Source organism: Onychomys torridus, chromosome 23, assembly GCF_903995425.1.
Source record: "Onychomys torridus chromosome 23, mOncTor1.1, whole genome shotgun sequence".
Lineage (NCBI taxonomy): Eukaryota > Metazoa > Chordata > Mammalia > Rodentia > Cricetidae > Onychomys > Onychomys torridus.
In genome coordinates, this window is record NC_050465.1 from 59,579,023 (window position 1) to 59,604,009 (window position 24,987).

A 24,987-nucleotide genomic window follows, 5' to 3' on the forward strand; every position below is an offset into this window, starting at 1 on the left:
TCCACCCCTTTCCCGGCATGCCTAGCACAGAGTGCTCTAACCTTTGCTTCCCTATCTCGCTACCCTTCTCTGTCCCATTTTCAGGAAACCCAATCCGCATCCCAGGGCAGGGAGAATTGGTCTGTGAACAAATCTGAGAAATGGAGGTAACTGGAGGGTAGAAGAATCTGAGCGGGGCTCGCATCCTGCCTGAATGGCAGCCCCTCCCCACAACACCCTGCTCCGGGATCCCTGGAAGCCCCTCCCACTTGCTCACAACCAGTTTGGGTCCTGGCGGGGCTCCTTTCGGCCCTCTCTTTCCCTTCCCTGCAAGGGGCAGCTGGTCCCCAGGGAATGGGCGAGAGAAACATGGAGGGGCTGAGGGAGCTTGGGCGCAGGGCTGGGGGTGGGGGTGGGGAAGAAACTGGGCCGGGCCCCAGGGACCAGCTGGGCAATGAGCCGGGGAAGCTGCCGGGAGGCTAAATGAGGGAGATTATCACCCAACTGCAGCCGGGCAGAGAAGGAGGCAGGCAGGGAAGCAGGGAGAGGGGGGAGAGGGGACAGGGCCGGAGCGAAGGGGGTGTGGAGGGATAGGAAGGAGGCCAGAAGGGGCTCGGGAGGAGTGAGTGGAAAACACCAAGAGATGGGCTGGAAGGATGGGGGCCCCCACTGAGCATAACCAGATTCCTGGAGGCCTGGGAGACTGGATTGTAGGGACTTGGGGACAATTAGAGACAGCTGGCCACCGGGCAATGGTGGGAGTCTGCATGCAACAAACTGCTGCTTCATTCCGGTGGCCTGGAGTACACCCTTCCCCCCCACACACACACCCCAGTTACCACCCAACCTCTTTCCTTTTAGAGGTGGAAGAGTCCCTGCTGACCTGAAGGGGGGACGAGGGTATTATCTGGGCTCATGATGGAGGTCAATGTGCGGTGGAGACAGCTTGACCCTGAGATCTCAGCAGATAGCTAGGTATTCAGACAGGATGTCAGGGCAGTAGGGAGTGCTGGGGAGAGATTGGGGGGCAGCTCCCACTTTCTTGGCAGAGCCCCAGACTGAAGTAACCTTAAAAAAGCAATTAAATCACCTTTTTAAAAAACCCAGTAAAGAAAAATCGATATTGGGAGGAAAGGGAAAAGGAGGAATGGTGTGTATGCGGCTGTCGGGGTGGGGGGCTTTGGAAAGGTCTGGAAGTCGAATAGGGAGAGCACGGCAGAGCACTGGCAGGGTATGGGGTAGAGAGGGAGCTGTCTGCGCTCACTTGGACCCTTGCATAGGAACTCAGCACCTGCTGCCAGTGCCAACTCTACTTTCTCCTGCTGTGTCCCAGCCAGAAGCCGCCTGAACCTGCCCCCAGAGGTCTGATCTCCCCAGCTCTGGGAGTCTGCTGACCTAGACTCATGGGAAGCTTGTGGGGGAAACCCAGTTGTGGGGCCCTGGGAAGCCACTTTGCTGAAAGGTTGCGGGACATCTAGTTAGAGCACCATGCATGGCTAGGATGTGTGTGGATGGATTCCACACTGGAGTGACCCTCACTAGGGGCCTGACCTAGCCTTGTAGCCAGGGTGGGTTGAGCAGCAACCTGAACCCAAGGGGAACCACGCTTGCGACCCTCCCTCAGGGCCAGGCTGAGACTGCGGGGCCGGCCTGACGCAGGGGAGGGGTGGCCGCTGGGCAGCGCGTGGACCTCGGGCTCTAATCCCCAGCAGCTGCCGTTTCCCTCAGATCGATTCCCTTCTCACTTTTTTTTTTCAGCTGCTGGTTCCGCGGCTTGGATCGATGGAGCCGCCTCCCCCTCCCCTCTGAGCTTCCTCTCCCTGCTGCTCATTAGCGCCCCGATTAATCAGCCCCCCTTCCTCCCCAGGACAAGTACTTCCTCCCCCCATGAGGATTCACACTTTCACACGCCCCTGGGGGGGCACAAGTGGACTATTCTTGCTACCCCCCAGTGGGAGGGACCAATGTATCTACCCCTGTGAACCAAGAGGGGCTTCTCCCTCCTCCTGTGGTGATGGTCCATGGGTCTGAGTCCTCCTCCAAGGTAGCAGCCTGCAGGGCTCCCCTGCCTGGCTCTGCCAGGGGACAGGACATCCTTGGCACCGATTTTCTTAGTATAGCATTTCTATGGAAGCCCCCACTCATCTCCCCACCCCTCTAATAACCCCCGTGGGCTCTTCATTTCCTTCTCCTCTGCTTTGCGCTCTTTGCTCCCTGGTCTGGCACATCCAGCTGCCCTCCTTTTCCCCAAGCCTGGTCATAGCAAGGGATTTGGAGCCTATAAGGCTAGTAACATGGCCACAGATGAGCAAGTCGGCCAGGGTGGCCTCTGCTCCAGACACAAGAATGGCTAGAATTGGGACTGGGGACAAAGTCAGAGAAAGGGAGCCCCGGTGCCCCTCCTGGAACGGGTAGGGGTGTGGTGGGTGTGGGAATCAGCAGCAAGGCTCTAGGGAAGGAGAGTCCCAGTGAAGCCACAGTTGTCTCTTAATCTTGCTTGCCCAGCCCTTCCTTCCCTCCCTCATTCAAACAAGTGGCTCTCTCAAGGAGTTTCTGGAAGCTGCTGTGAGTGGGGCAGTGAGATCAGCTGAGGCTGGAGTCAGGGAAGCCAGGAGCTAGAGGACAGAGTTGGTTGACCCTTCGTGGGGTGTGGTCCAGAAAAAAAGTGGTAAAGAGTGGGCTGAGCACTCTGAGCATTGATAGCATCATTCCCTGGATGGCCTGAGACTGGACTCTGGGAGCCCCCACAATTAACTAAGGCACAGCGAGAGTTTCAGAAGCACCCCTAATACGGGGCTCTCCATCCTGGGCTGGGGTAGGGCGGGGCAGGGGGGGTGTTTCCCTCCCTGGCCTGGCTCCTGCCTCCCGTGCCAGTGCCCGACGGTGAAACGCTGTTGACATGTCCTGAATTATTAAGCACGGGGTGGGCTCCAGAGCACATGCTGAGCGGAGCGGCTGGGGCTGCGCGGCGTGGCGGAGCAACGCTTGCTCCCTCGCTCACTCGCTTGCTCGCAGGGACACACGCAGGGGCTGACAGCTGTGCTGGTGCTGATAAGGGAAGCCACAAGGAGACGATCGAGGAGAGAGACAAGCAAGCGGCAGCAGAGGCAGCAGCGGCAGAGGCAGCGCCGGGGCTGCGGAGCTGCTGGGAGTGGAAGTGACGCCCCCACCTCGGGCCCCCACCCTGTCCCCATCCTCCTCCTGATTGCCCTGAGTTTTAGAAGAGCAGCCGCTGCCGCCACCACCACTCCGGAGGGCACCAGGGCTGCTGTCCAGGGAGGGACAGTAGCAGTGAGGCTCTGGCCAGTCCCAGCAGCCGGGGACAGATGCCGATCGAGATTGTGTGCAAAATCAAATTTGCTGAGGAGGATGCAAAACCCAAGGAGAAGGAGGCAGGGGATGAGCAGAGCCTCCTGGGGGCTGCTCAGGGGCCAGCAGCCCCTCGGGACCTGGCCACCTTTGCCAGCACCAGTACTCTGCATGGGCTGGGCCGGGCCTGTGCCCCAGGCCCCCATGGACTGCGCAGAACCCTGTGGGCACTGGCCCTACTTACCTCACTGGCTGCCTTCCTGTACCAGGCAGCCAGCCTGGCCAGGGGCTACCTGACCCGGCCTCACCTGGTAGCTATGGACCCTGCTGCCCCAGCCCCAGTGGCGGGCTTCCCAGCTGTCACCCTCTGCAACATCAACCGATTCCGGCATTCGGCACTCAGCGATGCTGATATCTTCCACCTGGCCAATCTAACAGGGCTGCCCCCCAAAGACCGGGATGGGCACCGTGCAGCTGGCCTTCGTTACCCAGAGCCTGACATGGTAGACATCCTCAACCGCACTGGCCACCAGCTTGCTGACATGCTCAAGAGCTGCAACTTCAGTGGGCACCGCTGCTCCGCCAGCAACTTCTCCGTGGTGAGTTCTTCTAGCCGGGCCACCTAAACCTGGGGTGGCCCAGAGGCTGAAGTGGGGGGTGGGGTGGAGGGTGGTACTTGAGGGCATCCTCAACAGGGCTTCCCTTCCTTCTGCCACCAGAGGCAGGCCTCCTGTCTTGCCCAGCTGGTGTTTCCCTCTAGCTCCTCAACCCTGGAGCTGTGGCAGCTCAGAAGGGCTTACCCTCGGTGGTACAGCTCCACTTCAGTTGCTTCTGCTGCTGCTGCTGCTGCAGTGCTCAAGCTTGGGGGCCAGGGGCATTCCTGGGGATGGGCTCAGGGTCCTGAAGCTGGTCTTCATCCCAAGGCCAGACAGACTGAGTGCTACTTTGCCCTTGTCCTTCTTTTCTTCTGGGGCTGCTGGATTCTTCTTCTTCCCAGCAAATGAAAGTGGTGGGAGAGGGTTGCTGGAGGGGAGAGGTGTCCCTGTCAAAGGAAGGACTCAGGGCCGCCTTCTGGGGAGCTGGCCCAGCCAGCCAGCTGGATGGAGATGGTCTTCGTGTATACTGGGTGCCAGTCTCTTCTGTCTCTGTGTCTTTCACACACGCCCCTTCACAGCCGCCCTCACACATCCCTCTTTCATGCTCCCCTTGGTCTTTCGTGCTTGCCAGTGCCCCCCCCCCCCCTCCAGCCCCTGTTCCTGCTGCTCCCTTGCCTGGCTCGGGCTCTCACACTGGGAATCACTCATTCCCTCTATGTGCATAACTCACCCTCGGAGCTGGCACATGAGCACACACACACTGCTACCGCTCAGGGACACAGTTTCCTTGCATACTCCCTGTCATGCACATTCAATGTCCCTGTCACTACACCCCTATGCACACCTGCACACCCACACACTCAGAGAGCTATTCATTCCATGCCTGTACCCCAGCTCACAGCTGCCAAGGATGGGGTCATGCTTGGGATGCCATTCTGCTCCCGACACCAACCCTCAAACTACCCCAACCTCTTCCCTCCATTCTCCATTCAGGGACAACTGTCACCATCACCCCCATGTGTGTGAAGACAAACACATGTACCCATACCAGCAGTGGAGTGTCAGCTTTGCCTGCTCTGCCCGCACACCTCCCACAGTCAGGTGTGTGAGTGTGGAGGGTGTGTCTTGGCCTCTGCCAGGTCTATCAGGGTTCCTTCCCTCCACATTCATGGGCTATTATTCACAGTGTGCTTGAGATGCCTGTCCCCAGTCCCTAGTTGATGTCTGTCTTTATGTATGTGTGTGTGTGAGGTTTCATCCTTGTGGCTATGGCCTGGTATATGAGCAGATGCAGGGTGTTAACCTGGTGCCCAATCACACCCAGCCTCCAGCAGCAATGGGTACTTCCCCTCTTAAGAGCCTGGCTCCTTGCTCACCTCACTGCCTCAGTGTTACCAGGAAACATGCATCAACCAGGCTCCTGGCCCCACTGTGTCTGCCGTGTCTAGGGCCTCTTGCTTTGGGTTGTGTGGGTGAGTTCGGTGGGTGGGAGAAATTACCATGAAAAGGGTGAAGGAGGGAGGAGATTGTATCAGGAGTGGAATTAGGGAATATCAGCCTGTTGTCTGGCTAAACACTCTGTCTTCTAGGAAAATGAAATACTGCTCTCCAAAACCAGAGCTGGGAGAGTCCCTAAAAAGGAAGTGATGTGTAGAGTGTGAGTGTGGCCTTTGGGACCCACAGGACTCCTGTCTTGCAGCCTCACCCCTCTGTGGTAGGGGGTGGGGAGGAACTCAGTCTCAGCAAGTGCTGCTGGGGTGGAAATCAATGGGGCCTTTGTGTCCCTGGGTTTGTGTCTTTGCTCCAGTTGGGGTGGGCAGAAAAAGGGAAGGGGAAAGATGACACCCATCAATGGAGGAGAGATGGAGGGCATTTAGGAAGTGAGCAGAAGGTGACGGAGGGTTTCTGTTAGGATGAGAGGAGTCCAGAGAATACAGGGGCAGGGATTCCCTTGATCCAAGCTAAGAGTCCCTGGAAGCCTGGGGATAACTGGGGTGGAGGTGGAGGGGGTAGACAAGGATAGCTTTCCCTAGGTCCTTTGGTACTCTGGGGCTGGAGAGGGAGGGTCAAAGCTTGTGGATCTCTGCTATGGGGCTGTCCCAGGAACATCAGTGCAAGTTGGGCAAAGCAAGCACTGGGGGACAGAATTCCCTCTTTGGGGTTCTTGTTCCCCCATGCCCACCTTAGCCTAGACTCATAGCCTCCTGCCCACACCCCATCCCCCACCTGCTACATGTAATTCCTTCTGGACCTGGAGTACTCGGTTGAGTCTGAGACAGTTGGCAACTGGGCCCGGGGCTCATGGTGATGGAGAAGATTGGAGGCATTGCCTGGGTGAGGTGAGATGGAGAAGGGAAGGAAGACTGGAGGCCTCTGGTGAGGACACGAGGTCCATAATCAGCTCTGCGGTGAGGATGTGGGCTACATGATGGGGATTTGAGGGTCTTTGGTAAGGAGATTAAAATTCCAGCCAGTTGGGGTAGCACCTGCCCCGGAGTGGGTGGTGGAATGGTCAGTGACTGTGACAGACAGGCTTCGGGTAAGGGACGGTGATGTGTTTTCTGTCGCTTTCCCTGTTTCCTCCTTCCCACTCCCCACTCTGCTGTGACCTTTCCTCCGGAATCCAAGTTAATAAATGTCACATTTTCCAGCCTATTTTTACTCTGGGTAATGTGCCCTCCCCCAGTCCCCTAAGCTTCTGCTCTTGCTTCTGGTACCACTGAAATCGCTCTCACCCCCATGCTCCCAGATACCCCTTCCTTTACCCCTAGTCAGGCACTCAGAGTGCTGCTCTGCCTGCCCGCACACATTGGGTTCCTTGCTAGGACCTATGGGGGGCAGCAGAGAAGGGACACCCTGGTCCTCAAACCCTGTCCTCAAGATGCCTCCAGTCTCACGGAAGAGCAGGGACAGGGATGCTCAAAAGCTTAAGCAACCATGCAAGAGTTAATCAGCCATGCAAGCAATGTCATAAGGTGCCAGGATTAATTGCCAGATGAGGTTCCTGGATGGTAAGAGCCGGAGTTGAGAGAGAGACAGAGAGAGAGAGAGAGAGAGAGAGAGAGAGAGAGAGAGAGAGAGAGAGGCCACTCTGGGCTAAAAGAGAGCTGGGAAGGCTTAAAGGATGAGGCAGCCTGACTGAGGTTTGGAGAGCAGAGACAGGAGGAGAGAAAGAGCGACATGGTTTCTGAGGGTGCAACGCTAGGGCCATTTCCACACACACCCCGTCCTCCACGAAGGCCCCTGGCTCTTCTCTTCCCTTTTCTCCTTCACTCAGGCTCACACCAGCCCATTCCCTCTTCTACCTCATACTCTCATCACCACCCCATCCCCCCCCCTGACACTGCAGAGGCCTCTCCCTCCCTTCTCCATTCCACTGTCCCCCAACTGTGTGCCAAGCCCCAGTTCGACCTCCCCCAGCACGGCTCACTCGCAGTCCGTCAGCTTGGTAGGAGGCCATCGCTTTCTCCCTAGCCTGCCTTGCTTGATCTGTACAAAGCAAAGGTGTCTCTAAAAGCCAGCATCTCCTCTCAGCGGGGGGGACTGTACACCATGTGTGAGCCCCAGAGCTGTCTGATCGTGTGGACTTGAACCTCAGTTCTGTTCAATTTCATGGCCTTGGAGGAAACCAAAAGGCTTCCATGAACATCCATTTGTGTATTCCTTACATAGGCTATGGGCAGGTTGTGAGGGCAAGACGCCTGAAAAGAGTTCAGCACCCTGCCTGGCATGCACACAGTATGCACTCTGCAATCATCGGTTGCCACAAACACCACCACCTCAGCTCCTGACAGTCTTTTAACCTCACTGTTCTCAACATCACCCCATGGTTTCTTCTGATCCCTGCTCCAGAACAACTCTGCTCTCCATTCCCTTGTCTTCCTCCACACACCCCATGGCCCTCTCTGCAGTTATGGCCCTCCCAAGCAAGCATGCACACGTACATAGGTGCATATACTCCGTAGGTCAGTGTTAGATGATTAAACCTTCTGTGGGGGTGGAAAGAAACATCCCATGTCTGTATGGTAGTCACTGGCCATGCATGGCTGTTGAGCATTTGAGATGTGATTTGGTATGTGCAACTGGTGCATGCTGGACAGCACACTGGTGAGTAAGGTTTCCGATTGCCTGGCTGAGGCAGGGCTAGAATTACTGACGGGACTAGAGGATATTCTTACAATGATGTTTTGTGGGCTGTGATTAGAAGCCAAGCTGAGGTCCCAGATTAAGCTGAGGATGGAGCCAGCGTCTTGGGGTTGGAAGCTTTGGGGTGTCTAAAAGCATCCTGTGCATGCAGATGCTTCTTTTCCTAGGGGCAGACATGACCTTGGTCTCTTCTCTTCCATGCCCCTGCCTGAAAACTGGCAGGAAGGAGGAGGGAATCCCTTAGGGGTAGGGGCAGGGTCCAGCTCCTGGCTGTAGGAGCCCCCAGGATCAAGGGTGCAGAACAGCCCCTAGAAGAGTAGGAGACCAAGGCCGGGCAGGTACCTCACTGTCTCCATCCCCTCTTGGCTCTCAGGCTTCCCTCCCCCTCCCAATCCTCCTTCCCCACACGCTGGTGACTGCCGTGACTATTAATCACTCGCCCTGTTCTCTTCCTCTCTACTAATCAGGCACAATTAGACAAGGCCTCTTCCAGCTGGGCAGTCCCCCTGCCCTCTCCCTCCCCTCCCAGCCCTCCCCATCCGCTCCGCTCACTACCCAGGACAGCTCTGAGGCAAGGAGGACTCTACTACTCTGCTTGCCCTGGACTCCCAGTTTGGGGCTTTACGGTGACCTCCTCTTTCCATCCATTTCCTCCTTAGTTCCCCCACTCTTGTCCAGTGTGGGAGTCAGGCCAATATTGGCAGGCTATACCTCTGACCTCCCGCCAGCTTCTGTAGAAGGGGCTATCCCATGCTCACTTCCCAACTCCAGACCTTCCCTATAACGCCTTGGCTCTAGAAAGGGGGACATTCCATCGGATGTTGATCCAGGCCTCTTGCATACCAGATGAACTTTGTTAACTCCGCCTGAATTCCCCAGTCTGGTCCTCCGTCCCTGCGGTCCCATTATGTCCTGAGGTGTGAGAACCTTGTGCACTTTTAGTGAGCGTCTGGTTGAGGGCTGCTCCTGCCTTGGGGAGTCAACGGGGCGGGTGGAGTCAGTGAGAGCAAGGTGGTGAAGGGTGGGATCTCAGCCTCAGCTCTGGCTAACTGCTGCCCCGTGTGAGGGTGTCAGTATGCTTCTGTCCTGTCAAAAGAAGCGCTCCAAATCTAGTTTCTTTCAATTAAAAAAAAAAAAAAGTTCCCTGATTTTAACAACCCTGTAGGCTGCCTACAGGTCAGATTGCAGAGCCCAGGTGGGTACTGCACACCTCTTACTTGGCACTGGCTGCTGCTCCTCCAGTCGTCCTGGAGGGGGCGCTCTCAGCCTGGCTGCATTGGCAGTGAAGTTGGTGGACACTGTTAGGGAATTATGCCCGAAAGGAAGGGCAGGGAAGAGCATCACAGAGGGCTGGTCTTCAAGGGCAATGGGGAGGGTCGTAAGAGGCATGCCCCACCCGGCCCCACTCAAGAAGCCCTGTGGCCTCTTCATTAATCAGGAATCAGCCCCGAGCTGGGCTCATTATCAACTCAGCTTCTCCTGGCGCTGCTGGAAGATGCTGATTAGCATCTGAAGAAACGGCCCACATACGTTCCCCTCCTAGCCTCTTTATGGACCCCCATCCCTGTCCTTGGGCTTCCAGGAGGAACCTGCCCCCTCTTGTGGTGGAGAGCAGGGCTGCCTGACCTAGGTCTGGGCTAAGGAGCAGAAAGCATCAGAAACCTGGAGGCAAGAGGGTCCTAGAGATCCCAGAGAAAGTCCAGCCTCTAGGCTGCTGGACCCACCCCTGGACAGGGAGTAGAGTGGGGACAGAGCCCAAGGATGGTCCAGGAAAAATGGGCAGCCTCCTTGGAGGAGGAGGAAGGGCAGTAACCTCGAGTTGGGGAGACACCAGCTTTTCCTGCCCTTTCTGGCTCTCCTGCATCCACCTCCTTTCAGAACCTGGATCAAGGAGGTGGGGACAGCCCACTCAATGGGCAGCATGGGCAGCGGGAAGACGATCTCATCTACCAGAACTGTTGTGCATTTGGTTGTCTCTGTTTTTGCGTTTGGTGGGCCGTGACAAAGGCTTAGGGTCTTTAGAGTACCCCCGCACCCCCCTGTGCCATGGGAGTAGGCAGGAAGACAGAGTCTGGGGTTGAGAACAGAAAGGTCTAATGCTGTGTGTCTTCTAGAAAAGGCCAAGGATGCCTGCATTTCCTCTCTTCCTACCAAGCAGGGGGTAGCAGGACTGAACATCCAGTCCACCCCCTAAGTGTTCACAGTGCCCTTGGGACACCGCTTTGGGTTGGAGGGGGAGCAGTTCCAGAGAGATAGGCATAGGCTGCGGCAGGCGAGGCAGCCGCGAGAGTTCAGAGAGGAGCCACGGGATGATTAAGGGGAAATGGAGGATTGATTTAGGAGGAAAGATTAAAGGAGCTAAATCCGTGGCGCTTGGCTCAGCGGTGACTAAGCGTGGACAGGATAATAGCTTACAAATGTGTGAAAGGTGTAAATACCAAGCTGTGGGGGGGTGGTGGAGGGTAGGGGGGGAGGCAGCTTGGCTGGCCAGGGGAGAGGGGACAGGGGGCTGGGTAGAACTCGGGGAGGGTTGGAGACTCCTGGGTGACTTCGCGGTGGAGTAGGCCTCTCCCTGGCTGGGATGCAAGTGGACGTTGTTGAGGTGTTTGAGAGCCTCTGGTTTCAAGAGGAGGTTTCATTTCTACGGCCCAGCTCCCTGGACCTCGGGGTGAGTGACCTCCACATTTCACTCCAGCCAGGCTAGAGACTGAGGTCGCGGGTTCAAATCTTACTCAAGCCCTTCAGTGCCGCCCCAGCACCAGGCCTGGCACTAGTTCCCAGGCTCACTGGCCACATCCAGCCCTGGTCCCCAGCTCCATCCACTCCTGTCTGCGCTGTCCCAGCTCCCGCCCATTTGATCGCCTCCTGGGCCGCAGCGGGAGGCGGGCGTCGGACGGCGACGGTGTCTCCCTCCGCGGTGGAAGCCTCTGGCGCTGCTGTTGCACGGAGGTCACTTTGCCGAGGAGCCGAGAGCCGAGGGAATGCAAATGAGGCGAACCCGGGGAGGAGAGCGGAGGAGCCCGAAGGAGACGGAGGGAGGGCGCTGCTCGGTGATGGATGCCTGCCCGGCAGGAGAGGCAGCCAGCAGGGAACGTGGCCCGTGGGTGCGGCCTCGCGGTGCAGCGCCGGCATCGAGGCCTGAGCAGCTAGAAGAACGTCTAGGACAGGGGCTCCTGATGGGCGCCCACCCACTTGTCCAGCGGACACACACACACCACCACCACCACCACCACCAACAGCAGCAACTATTACTATTACTGCAACTACCCCAGGTCTCCCCGAGTTTTGTTGGAAGTGAAAACTCCCTCCCACCAACCGTGAGAGTGAAACTCTTGGACAGTTTTGTTTGCATCCAAACAGAGGGAATGCCAGGGAAGGACTTAGTTACCAATTAAAAACATTATCACCTGCAAAGTTGTCTTTCTGGGGTCTAATGCTTAGGCAATGGCTGCCCAGGAACAGCTGTAACTGTTTACTTGGGTCCTGGAGTCCCTGTCTTCCACTTGGGAAGCAACCCTGAGCTCCCCATTTCATACTTCTGCTTCCTGTGCCCCCTCCTATGCTCTGGCCAGTGGGCCTTGGCCAATTGCCCCTCCCCATCCACCACGGTTCTCTCTCACTTATGTTTGAACAGACCCTACCGCCATTCCCAGACCCATCTTGGAGGAAGGCTCCCTGAAAAGCATGTGGGTGGCATTGGGCACTGGGAACCATGTACTCCACCCAGGGGACCCTGCTGCTTTCAGACCTATTGGAAGTGAGGAAGTAGCGCATCTTCCCTAAGTCTATCTGATGTCCTTCCTGGGTGGCGGGCCAGCCAGCTTAATCAGAGACGCATTCCCTAACCCTCCGACTGGAACCAAACTCCTGTTGCATCAGCCGTGGCCTTGGCTAGGATCTCCATCACAGCATGGCCCACAGCCAGTAGTGTCTATTGTGTGACTGTTAGGTTTGTGTGTTCCGTTCCCTCTTGTTGACCTGGCACTTTGAATGTGCCTGGCACACGGTGTAGGTGCTCAGCGAACACTTTTTGAATGAATGCATGCTTTCACATCAGATAGCAAACGCCTTGAGACAGTTTTGTTCTGGCATGTATCCCCCAGCACCAAACACAGTGCCTGACACATTGTAAAGGCTCAAGGAATACTGTCTGACACATGTGTTGTTCCAATACCCATATCATGTGACCCTGGCAATGTTTCTTACCCTCTCTGTGCCTCCACCATCTTGTCTGTGAAATGGGGACAATGAAAATAACTTCTACCACCCCTCCCCGCCAAGCATTAAAGAGTTCATTTATGTAAAGCTCTCAAATCTGTGCTCGGTTCAGAGTAGGCATTTAGAAAATTAGCTGTTGCTAACTAACGTGCTATGTTATCTCTTTTCTCATGCCAACTTTGAAGGGTACCTGATTTCATTCCCATTTCACAGATGAAAAATGGAGGATGGTGGGGGGATCAGTGATGGAATCTGAATCCCACAGACTTCCGTAAGAACAAGTCCTGGAGGTAAGCCAGGTTGAGCTTTCCATCTGCTGGAAGAGCCATGTCTCAGAGCCTGTGAGGTTCGCTCTGAAAGAGCTCCATGCTGATCAGTTCCTAAGGGCAGACATCTTTACCAAGAGGCAGAATGCCCTGTGAAGATGGGCCCAGTGGGAATCCAAAACCAAAGCAGCTGTGCTCTCTGACTGGAAGCTCCCTTCCTAAGGTCGCTCCCCCTACTCCCCCCCCCCCAGTGTCTGCCATGCATCACTCAGGAATTTATCTCTAATCTGCAGCCCTAACCTGAGGAAGAGGATTGCCGGCTGCCTTTAATGGAGGTGCAAACCAAAGGCACGAAGAGATTGTCAGGCACTCGGCTCTTGATTGCTGCCTCAAGTTGTTTGTTAAGGTTGATGGAAGAGGTGGGATTTGAACTCTGCTTTATCTGGCTCCAAACTCTTTCCCTTCCCCCCATGTTCAGAGGCTTCTGAATCTATTCCCAGCATCACAGACCAAGGCTGGGGTGCCATGCATATGATTTCACTTTACAAATAATCTGTTTATTTAATGAAGGGGGGGTCTCACTGTGTTGCCTCAAATTCCTGGACTGAAACAGTCCTCCTGCCTCAGACTCCTAAGTAGCTGAGACTATAGGGGCTTGCCTATGGGCCTGGTATTTTTTCTCCTTTCAGACTTATAACTACCCCTCCCCGCCCCCCATGAAACAAGGCAGGCAGACATTTTTCTGGAAGGTTCCATTTGACAGAAGAGAAAACTGAGGTTCAGAAAAGTCGAAAAATCACTAACCCAGGTTACAGGCTGTTGGAGGTAGACTGCAGCTAGACTCTGAGACCACTGACTCGCAGGGAGGTGACAAAGTCATCAAAGAATGCTGGCACTGGTTGGGGGGTATGTGGACTGGGTGATAGTGCTGACTCTTATTCCCCATGGGCTCTTGGACATGAAGCTGGCCTCTCTAGGCTTCTGCTTTAGCCTTGTTCAGTGGGGGGTTGGTCCGCATGATCCCAAACTTTTGGCCAGCACAGACATCCAAGCATTTGGAGTTGGCACTAAATCGTTCTTCCTCTGTCCCTGGAGAGGATAGGGAAGGGTGAAGGCACCAAACCTGGATCCTGGGTCACCCCTGAGTACAGCCATGGCTCAGGAGCTCTCCCACCCAGAGTGCTAGTCATGGCTGGATGAAGACGTATCCAACCCCTTCTCTTGGTCCACCGTGGACTCCCGGGCACTGCAAGGTAAAGGGGAGTTCATTCCAGGGCAGCTAAGGAGGAGGCCCAGGGGTGGACCTCACAGAGGAGGGCAGAGGGATAAAGGAGAGGGGCTCCCATCCATAGAGAAGTAGCTAGGAGGTGCTGGGGTCTTGGCAGAAGCTGGGTGCCCAGAAGGTGGTGGAGATAAAGCCCAGGCTGCAGATTAGCTATGGGATTAGCTGGCTGGTCTTTGCTGCTTCTGGCTGCTTCTTATCTCCTGGAGGCCCAGGGCCTTCTCCCACATAGCTGAGCCCTGGCCCTACTAATTGGCTATTAACCCTGTGGGCTCTGTGGCTACAGGGAGGGAGAGGAGCCAGGGAGGGCTGAGGGGGGAAAGCTAGCAGCCAGGCAGAGAGAGCTATCTTGGGAAATGGGAGCTGTGGATGGATGGAGCTCGGAGGGCTGAGAGAGAAGCCATCGCTCAGGGGAGCAAGCTCTGGACAGATCTCTTCCAGCTCCTGATCATTGTCTCAGGCGGATGGGGAGGGTTGGGGATTGGGGGAGGGGAGGAAGAGGAGACTAGGGAGGGCATCTGGGTAACCTTAGCCCATAGTAAAATCTAGGAGGAAGACAAGATATAGAAACTGAATACTCACATGGACACAGAGAAAAGTAAGTAAGATAGAGTTAGACAGGGCAAGGGACAAAGGGGCCAGTCAGCATCTAGGAGAGAAAGGGATGCTGGGATGATTAACAGGCTGGCCAATGGCTAGAAGCAGAGAAACTGAGTCAAGAGGGACTCTGGTTGGGTGCCCAGAAAAGGTAAACCAGGGAGCTAGAGAAGTGGAGAGACAGACAGATCGGGAAACAGACAGTGACCCAGGCCACTGCTGTTGGGAGAGATAATCAGAGAAGGACCAGATGAGGGCTGGCTAGAGGAAGCTGCTGGAGGGACCCTAGGTGTCCCGTTTACAGCCCATCCATTTTGAGCTCTGGCAAGTTCCAAGAGGTTACACACTCCAGCTCGGGCTGGTAGCATGGCATTGGAAGCCAAGATAGAGAGGAGGTGGTAGGGCTTAGCAGGATCAAGACCCCATGGGCAGCGCTTCGAAGCTGAGGTTATCTGGAAATGGCCCTTCTACCATCAGGACACATCTTGGCCCGGCGCCAACCCTCTCCGTGATTGGGCCCCCAGGCTCTCAACTCTTGTAGACACATCCTCCTTTCAGACCAGTCCATGGGGAGGGAGCAGTGGACAGCCAGTGGGACCTTGTGGCTGAACGGCCGTGCCGTCTCCATGGAAGAAGCTATGGGCTGTGCTGCCACCAGAATTTTACCACTTAGGAGCCAGTGGCTGGCTCCATCACCAATGCCTGGGCCAAGGACTGTCTCCGGGGCAACGACGTGCTCTTCCCAGCAGTGGGGCCTGACCCAGGCTGTGCAGGTGGCCCAGTCCTGACAGTCTGGCCTGTCCATGCTCTATCGAGTGTCCTTTGAACCCGGACTATTTTGACACACCTTCTGTGTCACTCACAACCCCCCACCCCTGCCAGCACACAGCCACTTCATCGGCACATTTGCTAGGTAATCAACTCCTCCCAAGTTAGGGATGAGCTCCATTGTGCAGGGGGCTGGACTCACTGTCCAGTAGCATGCATCTGTGTGCCTTTGTTGAAACAGAAACCTACAGTACTGCTCTAAGGCAGCATCTTTCATCCACTGAGCCCACACCAGGTTATTTCCTAAGTACTGACTGTATTGTACATGGGCTTCCGCCGGTTCACGTCTGTCTCTACTGCCCGTTGCTGGCTGTACGAATTAGCCAAGCTCCTTTCCCTCTCTGAGTTTCAGTTACTTCATCCTTCACAGCAGCAACAATTACCTCATGTGGCTTGCGCCGAGGCTCTCTCAAAAGACCTGAGATGCCGGCTGGTGGTGGCACACGCCTTTAATCCCAGCACTCGGGAGGCAGAGGCAGGCTGATCTCTGTGAGTTCGAGGCCAGCCTAGTCTACAAAAGTGAGTTCCAGGACAGCCAGGATTGTTACACAGAGAAACCGTATCTCAGGGGGAAAAAACTGACCTGGGACGAAATGATGATGTTTGATCATGCTTGACGTTCTCCTGCCTTTAGCCTTTCCCTTTGCTAATCTCAGTGGACTTTGGGACTTAGGGAAGGAAGCAGCGATCCATGCTTCAGGGAGTTGGAGACCTGTGAGTGAGGCTAAGCTCCAGAGAGACCGTGGCATTGCTTGGCAGACACGCGTGAGCAACACAGACCCGGGGTTCCCTCACATAGCCTGGGCCTCATTTAGCCTCTCAACTCAAGCATGCACTCAAAACTGGCTGAGCTGGCAGGAACTGATTCCAGCGTCTTCTTGGCCTGGAACAGGAAGATGTTGGGCACTTCTGCATTCCCTGTATCTGCCTTTCCCATATTACCAGGGAGACAGGAGTCGTGCACTCAGCCCACTCCAGGTTCCTCTCCCTTCACAAACATGTCCTGAGAGATCATGACTAGGCCCAAGCTGTCTTGCTTGACTCTTGTACCTCCTAGTCATTTTCAGTTTCAGCACCGAGATGGAACATAGAACCTCCCCGACACATGGCATTCACTCTACCACTGAGCTATATTCCTGGCCCTCTTTACTTTTTTATTTTGAGACAGGGTCTCACTAAGTTGCTGGAGCTAGCCTTGAACTGAGTTTGCAGCTCAGGCCAGCCATGAATGTATAGACCTCCTGCCTCAGTCGGGAGCTGCTGGGATTACAGGCCTGTGCCACCATGCCTTGTTCAACTAGACCTTTCTACTTAGTGTGCAGTCCACGGATCAGAAAGGGAGAATTTCATTCCAGGGAGTCCTTCTACCTCCATGGACTAAACCAGAAACAGCACTTTACAAAGGGGATCTGGGTATGAGTCGGCATTTGAGGAGCGCTGATCTTGGAGACCTCTGAGAGCTGGTTCAGTTCTCTGAGCTTCTGGGCTCATTTGTCCTCAGGGAAGTTGTGGGGGTTCCATTAGACTGAGCATGGACCCTAACGTGCCTGGGGCACTTTGAATGCTCTAAGGTGTCTGAGATGCCCACTCCTGTGAGGTCCCTGGGATGCTCCACGGGGACCTACTGTGATGGAGGAGGGCACAGGCAGAGACAGGAGTGATCCAGATGGGGACAAGGACAGGACCCCAGAAGCTGGGGAAGGACAGGTGAGGCACCCAGAGGTGGAAGACACTGAGAGGAAGGGGCTGAGGAATGGAGCTGAAGGTACAGAGGAGCAGGGGAAGGAAGGTCCGGTATGAGGACGTCCCATCTTTCTCCATCCTGAGGATGCTAGTAATGAATTATGGGAGTGGCTGGAGCTTTGCATCCCCATGAGTTCCATCCAACCACTAGCTGTGTGGCCTCTTTCCAGTCACTCCACCTCTCTGAGCTTCAGTTGCCTTTTCTGTAACCAAGGTCATGAAACACGTCTGAAATCAGAGGCCCCGGGTAGATGACACGGCGGCATCGGCGGCGGCGTAGCAGTAGGTGTTTTCATGTTTTGTAAATGTCAAGGCGCCCGCTCTGCGCCTTTTGTTGTTTCAGAAATCAGTTTGGGAGGAGGAAGTGCTGGGGTAGGGGGTGGGGTGGGGGTAGGAGATTGCTGAAGCTGCAGATCGCTAACTCTCCGGAGGAGGGTGGACAGAACCCCCCCCCCCAGAGGTCCCCTCAGACTGCCTCAGAACTCCACTTGCCAGCTCTCAGCCCAGCCTCTTCCTTCAGCACTCTCTCCCTCCGCCGCCGCAGTCAAGCCTGAGGAGAGTCTCTCCTCTTCACGCCTCTTGGACCCCTCTCCCAGCTCTTACAGTGTGAGCACGTGCGTTCCCAGGAAAGGGGCGGAGGTAGTGTTGGAGCACACTGACCCCCTTGCCCCCAGAGAAAGTGCTACCTGTGATGGGTTTGACCCAGGGGCACGTCTCTGTGGGGAGAGCCTGGCAGGGGCAGCTAGAATCCGCCTCTTTTTCAGTAGCTCTCCCTTTGCTCAGTGACTCCAGGCAGCCACCAAAATCCCCGGGCTGAGCCTGTGCCTTCATCTTTGGGTCACTAGCGCCATCTGGTGTCTGTGGGGAAGAATGCTCATCAAGGCGAGGAGCTGGGCTTTGGCTAGGGAAGGTTTATGAAAGCTCCTTATGCCCCCCACAATGGGACAAGTTTGTGGGACACCAGGTGGGTTCCCTGCTCCTGTGCAGCGTGCTGTCTAGTGGAGGACATGGGCAATGGACAGGGAAATGAGTAGGTGAGCAAATCTCAGGCCTTGATTCATATAGTGAACAATGTAACAGAGTGAGCATGGGGTGTGAGGTGAGTGGGACTCAGGACAGCTAGCTCTGCCACGCCTGGAGAGGGAGCGACAACAAAAATCTGAGGTGATCAGGAGTACCAGATGGTTTTTTTTGTTTGTTTTTTGTTTTTTGTTTGTTTGTTTGTTTTTTGAGACAGGGTTTCTCTGTGTATCTTTGCACCTTTTTTTCTGGAACTCACTTGGTAGTCCAGGCTGACCTCGAACTCACAGAGATCCGCCTGGCTTTGCCTCCCGAGTACTGGGATTAAAGGGGTGCGCCACCACCGCCCGGCCCCAGATGTTTGAGTTTGTCACAGTTTCAGGAGTGGAGGGGCAGAATAGGGTCAGGGCCACACTGAAGGGCAACTTTAAGGCTAGGGAAAGAATCTGACTGCATTCTCTGTTTAGTGCAGTCTAGTTTAAAAGTAGGTTTTACTGGGGGTGGAGGATGGCTCAGTGGACAGACGAAGGGCTTGCCATGCAAATGTGAGGACTTTGAGCATCCATGTAAAAATCTGGACACTGGGGCACTTGCCTGTAATCCCAGTGCTGGGGAGGCAGAGAAAAGAGGATCCCCGGAGCTCACTGGCCAGCCAGCCTCGCCAAATTGATGGTCTCCATGCTCAGTGAAAGGCTTTGTCTCCAAAAGGAAGGTGGAGGGTGGCTGGGGAAGATACCTGATTTTAAATCTCTGGCCTCCACCCGAATGTACAGACCTGGCACCAATGCACACAAGCACAATAATGAAATACGTCTTATGGTGCATCCCTTATCGTGTTTATCTGTAGCATGGTGTGTAAGCTACAGACAGAATCTGGGGACTTGGTTGGCCTGAGTGCTTTGACAGCCGTGTGGAGAACAGAAGGAAGGGATGGATGCAGGGAGGACCAGGTAGATGGAGATCGTGTTAGTTTGCTATGGGAGGGGAGGAGATGCAGATTTTAGGGGTCCTGATTCAAAAAACTAAGTAGCAATAAGAGGACCCTTTGCTCAGTGGAGGGAGGGCAAGACGGAACTAGCAAGAGTCTGAGCCTGGCATGGTGGTGCACAAGTGTGTTCCCAGAGCTCGTGTGGTTAGAGCAGGAGGGTTGTGAATTCATGGCCAGCTACACGGGGAGGTCTTGTTCACACAGTGCAACAACTCTTGGGCAGGGAAATTCCTGGGGTGCTGTAAGGCCCTGGTGGCGGCGGAGGGGGGGGGGAGTAGATCCAACTTGAACTACACAGTGAGAACCTGCTAGAATATTTTTTTTTAAAAAAAGAGTTCTGTTACTGATATGTTCTCTCTCCCTCCAGGTCTACACTCGCTATGGGAAGTGTTACACCTTCAATGCGGATCCTCAGAGCTCACTGCCCAGCCGGGCTGGTGGTATGGGTAGTGGCCTGGAGATCATGCTAGACATCCAGCAGGAGGAATACCTACCCATATGGAGGGAGACAAGTATGGGGCGGGAAAAGAATAAGGGCCAACTCAGGGGTGGGGCCTGGGCTCTGCTCTCTGCCTGGAGTAGGTTCTGAAGTTCCTCATCTCTGCTGTGCAGATGAGACGTCATTCGAGGCTGGTATCCGGGTGCAGATCCACAGCCAGGAGGAGCCTCCCTACATCCATCAGCTGGGGTTTGGTGTGTCCCCAGGTTTCCAGACTTTTGTGTCTTGCCAGGAACAGAGGGTGAGCATTCCCAGCTAGGCCTAGCCTGGGCACAGCGCGAATCTCTGTTTCAAGGGATGCTGGCCAGATCTGCCCTGCAGACATCCGGTCTGCCAGCCCCATGGCCTTGCTGGGCCTACTGACACTGGAGGACTGGCTTTGACCAACGTGCTTGGCCTTGACCTTGTCATGCCCCATCTCTGCAGCTAACTTATCTGCCCCAGCCTTGGGGCAACTGCCGGGCGGAGAGCGAGCTCAGGGAGCCTGAGCTTCAGGGCTACTCAGCCTATAGTGTGTCTGCCTGCCGCCTGCGGTGTGAGAAGGAGGCCGTGCTCCAGCGCTGCCACTGTCGGATGGTGCACATGCCAGGTGGGCACCTCCAGCCAGTCTCTGGTGCCACTCTTCTGGGCTCTTGAACTTCCAGGGGCAGAAACATGTATACAGTATGGACACGTGTCCACACTCATGAGCATGTGCTCATGAGTATGTCTGGATATTTTTCCTGTTTGGGAATGCATGTATATACATGCTTGTGTGCATGCTAATATATATTTGTTGTTGTTGTGTGTGTGTGTGTGTGTGTGTGTGTGTGTGTGTGTGTGTTTTGGGATTGTGTGCATGAATGTAAGAGTATACACACGGTTGTGTAAGTAAGTGAATGATTACATGAGTATGTGTATATATGCATTTTCATTGTCTTTATGCATGAGTGTGTATACATTGATCTGTTATGTATATGTGCAAACATGCATATATGTGGATGCCCACATGGGAGTGTGGTAAGGGAGAAGGGGAAGGACTGTAGATCTCAGAAATACTCTTCTCTCCTTCCAGGCAATGAGACCATCTGCCCGCCAAATATCTACATTGAATGTGCCGACCACACACTGGGTGTGTGCTGCCTTCCCCTTCCCTGCCTCTCCCTGCTCTCTTCACCCCTCTGAGTTCCTTCTCCTCCTCTGTGGCTTCTCACCTCTCCTCCCAACCTGTCCTGGGGGAGGGTCTTGCTGAGGTAGAGCTTTATCTCACACCCCAGGGGGACAGGCCTGAGGGCTTCTGCAGGTTCAGACACTCCGGTAAGTGGTGACAGGCCATGGGGAGATATCGCAGAGAACCCAAGACAGTGAGTGAAGGGCTGGGCTTCCCATCTTAGTTCTGCCATCTCTCTCTCTCTCTCTCTCTCTCTCTCTCTCTCTCTCTCTCTCTCTCCATCCCCCTCTCTCTGAGAAAGTGAAATGACTTCTCTCTGAGCCCTAGGAAAAATACATTGCTGGATGTCAATATGGGTAAACAAACTCCATCTTTCCACAGGCCTCACCTGATCTGCAGCTCATCCATCCATCCATCCATCCATCCATCCATCCATCCATCCATCCATCCATTCACCCACCCACCCACCCACCCACTCCCCAACAACTGACTGACTGATTCATTCTCCAGACCTATTCAGCCTGTTCTGAGTGTTGAGAGTGAGGGACCAAGAGCCCTGTCCATGAACACTTACTGAGGATCATGCTAACAGTGCAACAGTTCTTGAATAGGGTGTTTGTTACAAGGGCCTGGGGAGAGACATGTGGCCCCAGTCTGGAGAGGCCAGAGGATTGATTCTACACGGAGAGCTACATATTAGCAGAGATGTGAAGGACTTGAGGAGCAGGGATAACACGTCCCATGTCCCAGATACCCTGTGGCTACAGAAAGCATGCTTTGTCTAGGACACCCACAGGTCAGTCCAGCTGGAGGCAGAGGGTAAGGGAGGCAGCAGATAGTAGAAGAGGGGGGTTCTGGGAAGCCAACCAGGGCTTGAGGCTGAGTGGAAAGGTGAGTGGGTGAGATGCAGAAGCTTGGAGCAGAACACCAGCTAGGGGCTCACTGCAGAAATCCAGATGCGATGGGCCTCTGGGGATGCGTTTGAGATGCTGGGGTAGCAGACTGGTATGCCGAGACCTCCTCTATGCCCCCCCTCCCATGCCACCTGCACCTGTCAGGCATGCGAGCAAAGAGCATTAAAAAAGGAACGGGGCTGGGCAGTTTCAAGGCCAGCCTGGTCTACAGAGTGAGATCCAGGACAGGCACCAAAGCTACACAGAGAAACCCTGTCTCAGAAAAATTAAAAAAAAAAAAAAAAAAAAAAAGGAACAGAGGTATCAGCTGGAGAAGGGAGCCATGGGTGTGGTGAGAGTCCACAAAATAAGTGATACCAGGGAGCCTTCACTCTTGGGCAGGAAGGAAGGAAGGAGGGAAGGAGGGAAGGAGGGAAGGAAGGAAGGAAGGAAGGAAGGAAGGAAGGAAGGAAGAAAGGAAGGAAGGACCATGATCACAGAGCAGAGGGAGACAGAGAAAGAGACAGAGACGGACAGAGAGACAGAGAGAGAGGGAGAGCACACCCAGGGCTGTTTGAGAGGTGGCGGCAGTGTGGCACAAGAGGAAGCATGCACCCTCTGCCTACCTGTGGCCGGGAAACTGAGAAATGGGAAAGAAGTATCCAGACTCCCCTAGCCTCTCTTCCTGACCTGCCTGACCGCAGGCTGGAGGGCAAAGGGGTCAAGGTGATGGATTTGACAAGGATCAGAAGCCTCCCGGGGCATAAGGCAGGGCGGAAGAGAGTGAAAGGGGGCCTGCGCGGGCAGGCAGGGACATCGAGTATATCAAGTGTGTGACTCCTGTTTGTTCTGTCCATCCATCCATCCATCCACCCATATTCCCTCCCTTCCATCCCAGCATCCTTTCCTTAACTCCCCGTGTTGACTAATTCTGGCAGATATGCTCTCACCTTCTGAGCCACAGGACCTCCTTGTCCCAGGCAGCTGGGGATGAGGGAAAGATCTGTGGAGGTGCTGCCCTCATGGGTAGTTTAAAGTTGGTTTGAGGCAGCCTGCAATCAGCATGCTCTAGGAGGTGGCAAGTCTGGCCCTTCGGATGGACTTGCCAGCTCAGGATAGACTCTGTGCCTGTGCCCATACCTCCTGGGGCTGTGGACCACCCACCCCACCCCAGCTGGTGCCTGTCTTTGTGTCGCAGACTCCCTGGGTGGAGGCTCTGAGGGCCCATGCTTCTGCCCCACCCCGTGCAACCTGACTCGCTATGGCAAAGAGATCTCCATGGTCAAGATCCCCAACAGGGGCTCCGCCAGGTATCTGGCCAGGAAGTACAACCGCAATGAGACCTACATCCGGTAAGACACACCGACAGATAAGCTCTTGGGTCCAAGGAGGGCCTTTGGACAGGCTCGGGGCATAGTAGGGACTGAGAATGAGCTGCTGCTTTGTGTATACTGGGTATCCTGCCAGGAATGCCATTCACAATCTTTCTAACTGGCATCCTTTGAGTTATATCCTGGTCCACTTCCAGGTAAGCCCTTCCCGGCCCAAGTCTGAGCTGCCCCAGCGTCTCGCACACACCCCCGCCATTGCAGATGCCAGCGCTTGGACCCGTTTATGTCTTTCTCCTCAGATACATAGGGAGATCAAGGCCAGTCTGGGCTATATGAAACCCTTTCTCAGAAAAACAAAGCAAAACAACCACAAAGCTAACACGGCTGGACCCAGCTCCCTCTGAAGCCACCAGCTCCCCAGCACATAGGGGTCTTAGATCAGGATCAGCTAGCCTGAGGGTGCCCTTGCCCACTGCCTCCTCAAGACCAGCAGCCCCACACAGCTGTCCTTTCACATTTCCCAGGGAGAACTTCCTAGTCCTGGATGTCTTTTTTGAGGCCCTAACGTCTGAAGCCATGGAACAGCGAGCAGCCTATGGCCTGTCAGCCCTGCTGGGTAAGCCCTGACCTTTGCCCCCACTCATGTGTGGATCAGCCCAGCCTGTTCCCACTGACCCTGCTCTCTTGCTCCTCAGGGGACCTTGGGGGACAGATGGGCCTGTTCATTGGGGCTAGCATCCTCACCTTGCTGGAAATCCTTGACTACATCTATGAGGTAAGGGCACATAGGAAAGGCAATGTGAATGGACGCGGCTCCTAGGTGGGCTGGTCTGGCTGGGCAGTGGGCTCAGGGTTCTAGAAGTGCCTGAGGGTCTGGCTCTGAAGAGGCTGGGTTGGGGGATGGGGACCCCTATGAAAGGGGTTGCTAGGCACCAAGTCCTATAACTGAGACCCTTCTATACCCCCACCTTGACCTGCAAGGTCTCCTGGGATCGACTCAAGAAGGTGTGGCGACGGCCTAAGACCCCACTGCGGACATCCACTGGGGGCATCTCCACTTTGGGGCTACAGGAGCTGAAAGAACAGGTGAGTGACCTACTCTCCTCCCAACCTGGAGAGCACCCTCTCTCCAAGGCCACTTCCTAAAAGTTCCCAAAACACCCCAGAGGAGGAGCCATTGTTGAGACTTGAGTACACAACTTGACTACTGTCCCATCCCTTTTTCATTTTACAGAGTCCCTGTCCAAGCCGGGGGCGTGCTGAGGGTGGAGGGGCTAGCGGCCTGCTTCCCAACCATCACCACCCTCACGGGCCCCCAGGAAGCCTCTTTGAAGACTTTGCTTGCTAGGATGGTGCTGTGTGGGGAAGTACCCATGAGTCCGGGATTCTACCCACCCAGGCCCCACACATCTCCTGGTCCTGGGACAGAAGACCTGGGGCAGCCCAGGGCTAAGGGAAGGGGTGGTGCTCACTGAGAGGCCAGGCCTGGGGTCCTGCTCTCCCCGACCCAGGCTCGGCTGCCTTGCACAAGGGTCCTTCTTGTCCACACTCCCTGCTCCCAGGCAGGTGTCCAGGAAGGGCTGAAGACCGGACTAGAGGCCCCTGAGGAGGGAGGAAGAGAAAGGCGAGGGAGATGGAACCCTGGCAGGGCCTCTGTACATTTGTATATATTTAGGGACTGGGTGGGGGTGGGGCTGCAGGGGAGGGTGACACAGGGTAGTCAGGGTCCCCCAGCCCTAGAGGTAGAAGGCAACTCCTTGGGACCTAGGCATGTTGGGCTGGTTCTACTCCCCTCTCTCCAGGCCCAGCTCCCCTCTTGGCAGGGGGAGTGGGTGGCCCAGCAGGCCTGGCCCAGCTCCCAGTTCCCCCTGGCCCCACTACAAGTTCCCTCCATGGGGAGCGGGCGGAAGACCTTTCAGACCTTGGCTGAGCTTAGGGGGAGGGGGAGCGGCCTTCTCAGTCCTTGCTTCCTAAAGACGAGTTTTATAAAGTGCAGGTGAAATTGGGAATAAAGAGTCACAAAGAATTCTGTGTCTGTGTGTGTGTGTGGGGGGTGGGGGTGGGGGGGCATCTGTAGGACCTGGTCCCTGTGAAAGGAAATGAAGCCCTCACAGAAACAGGGCTCCTCCATCCTTACAGTCA

General features: G+C 55.3%; 1 protein-coding gene across 1 annotated transcript; it reads left to right on the forward strand.

Annotated features, from left to right (window-relative positions):
• The first annotated feature begins 1,742 nt into the window (after nucleotides 1-1,742).
• On the forward strand, nucleotides 1,743-24,871 carry Asic4 (acid sensing ion channel subunit family member 4). The gene is made up of 10 exons (XM_036172913.1): nucleotides 1,743-3,887; nucleotides 19,340-19,484; nucleotides 19,585-19,712; nucleotides 19,898-20,060; nucleotides 20,526-20,582; nucleotides 22,713-22,866; nucleotides 23,370-23,461; nucleotides 23,541-23,620; nucleotides 23,827-23,931; nucleotides 24,080-24,871. Exons 1-10 carry the CDS (start codon nucleotides 3,306-3,308, stop codon nucleotides 24,191-24,193), a joined length of 1,620 nt encoding a protein of 539 aa, XP_036028806.1. The 5' UTR covers nucleotides 1,743-3,305; the 3' UTR covers nucleotides 24,194-24,871.
• Nucleotides 24,872-24,987: the final 116 nt, after the last annotated feature.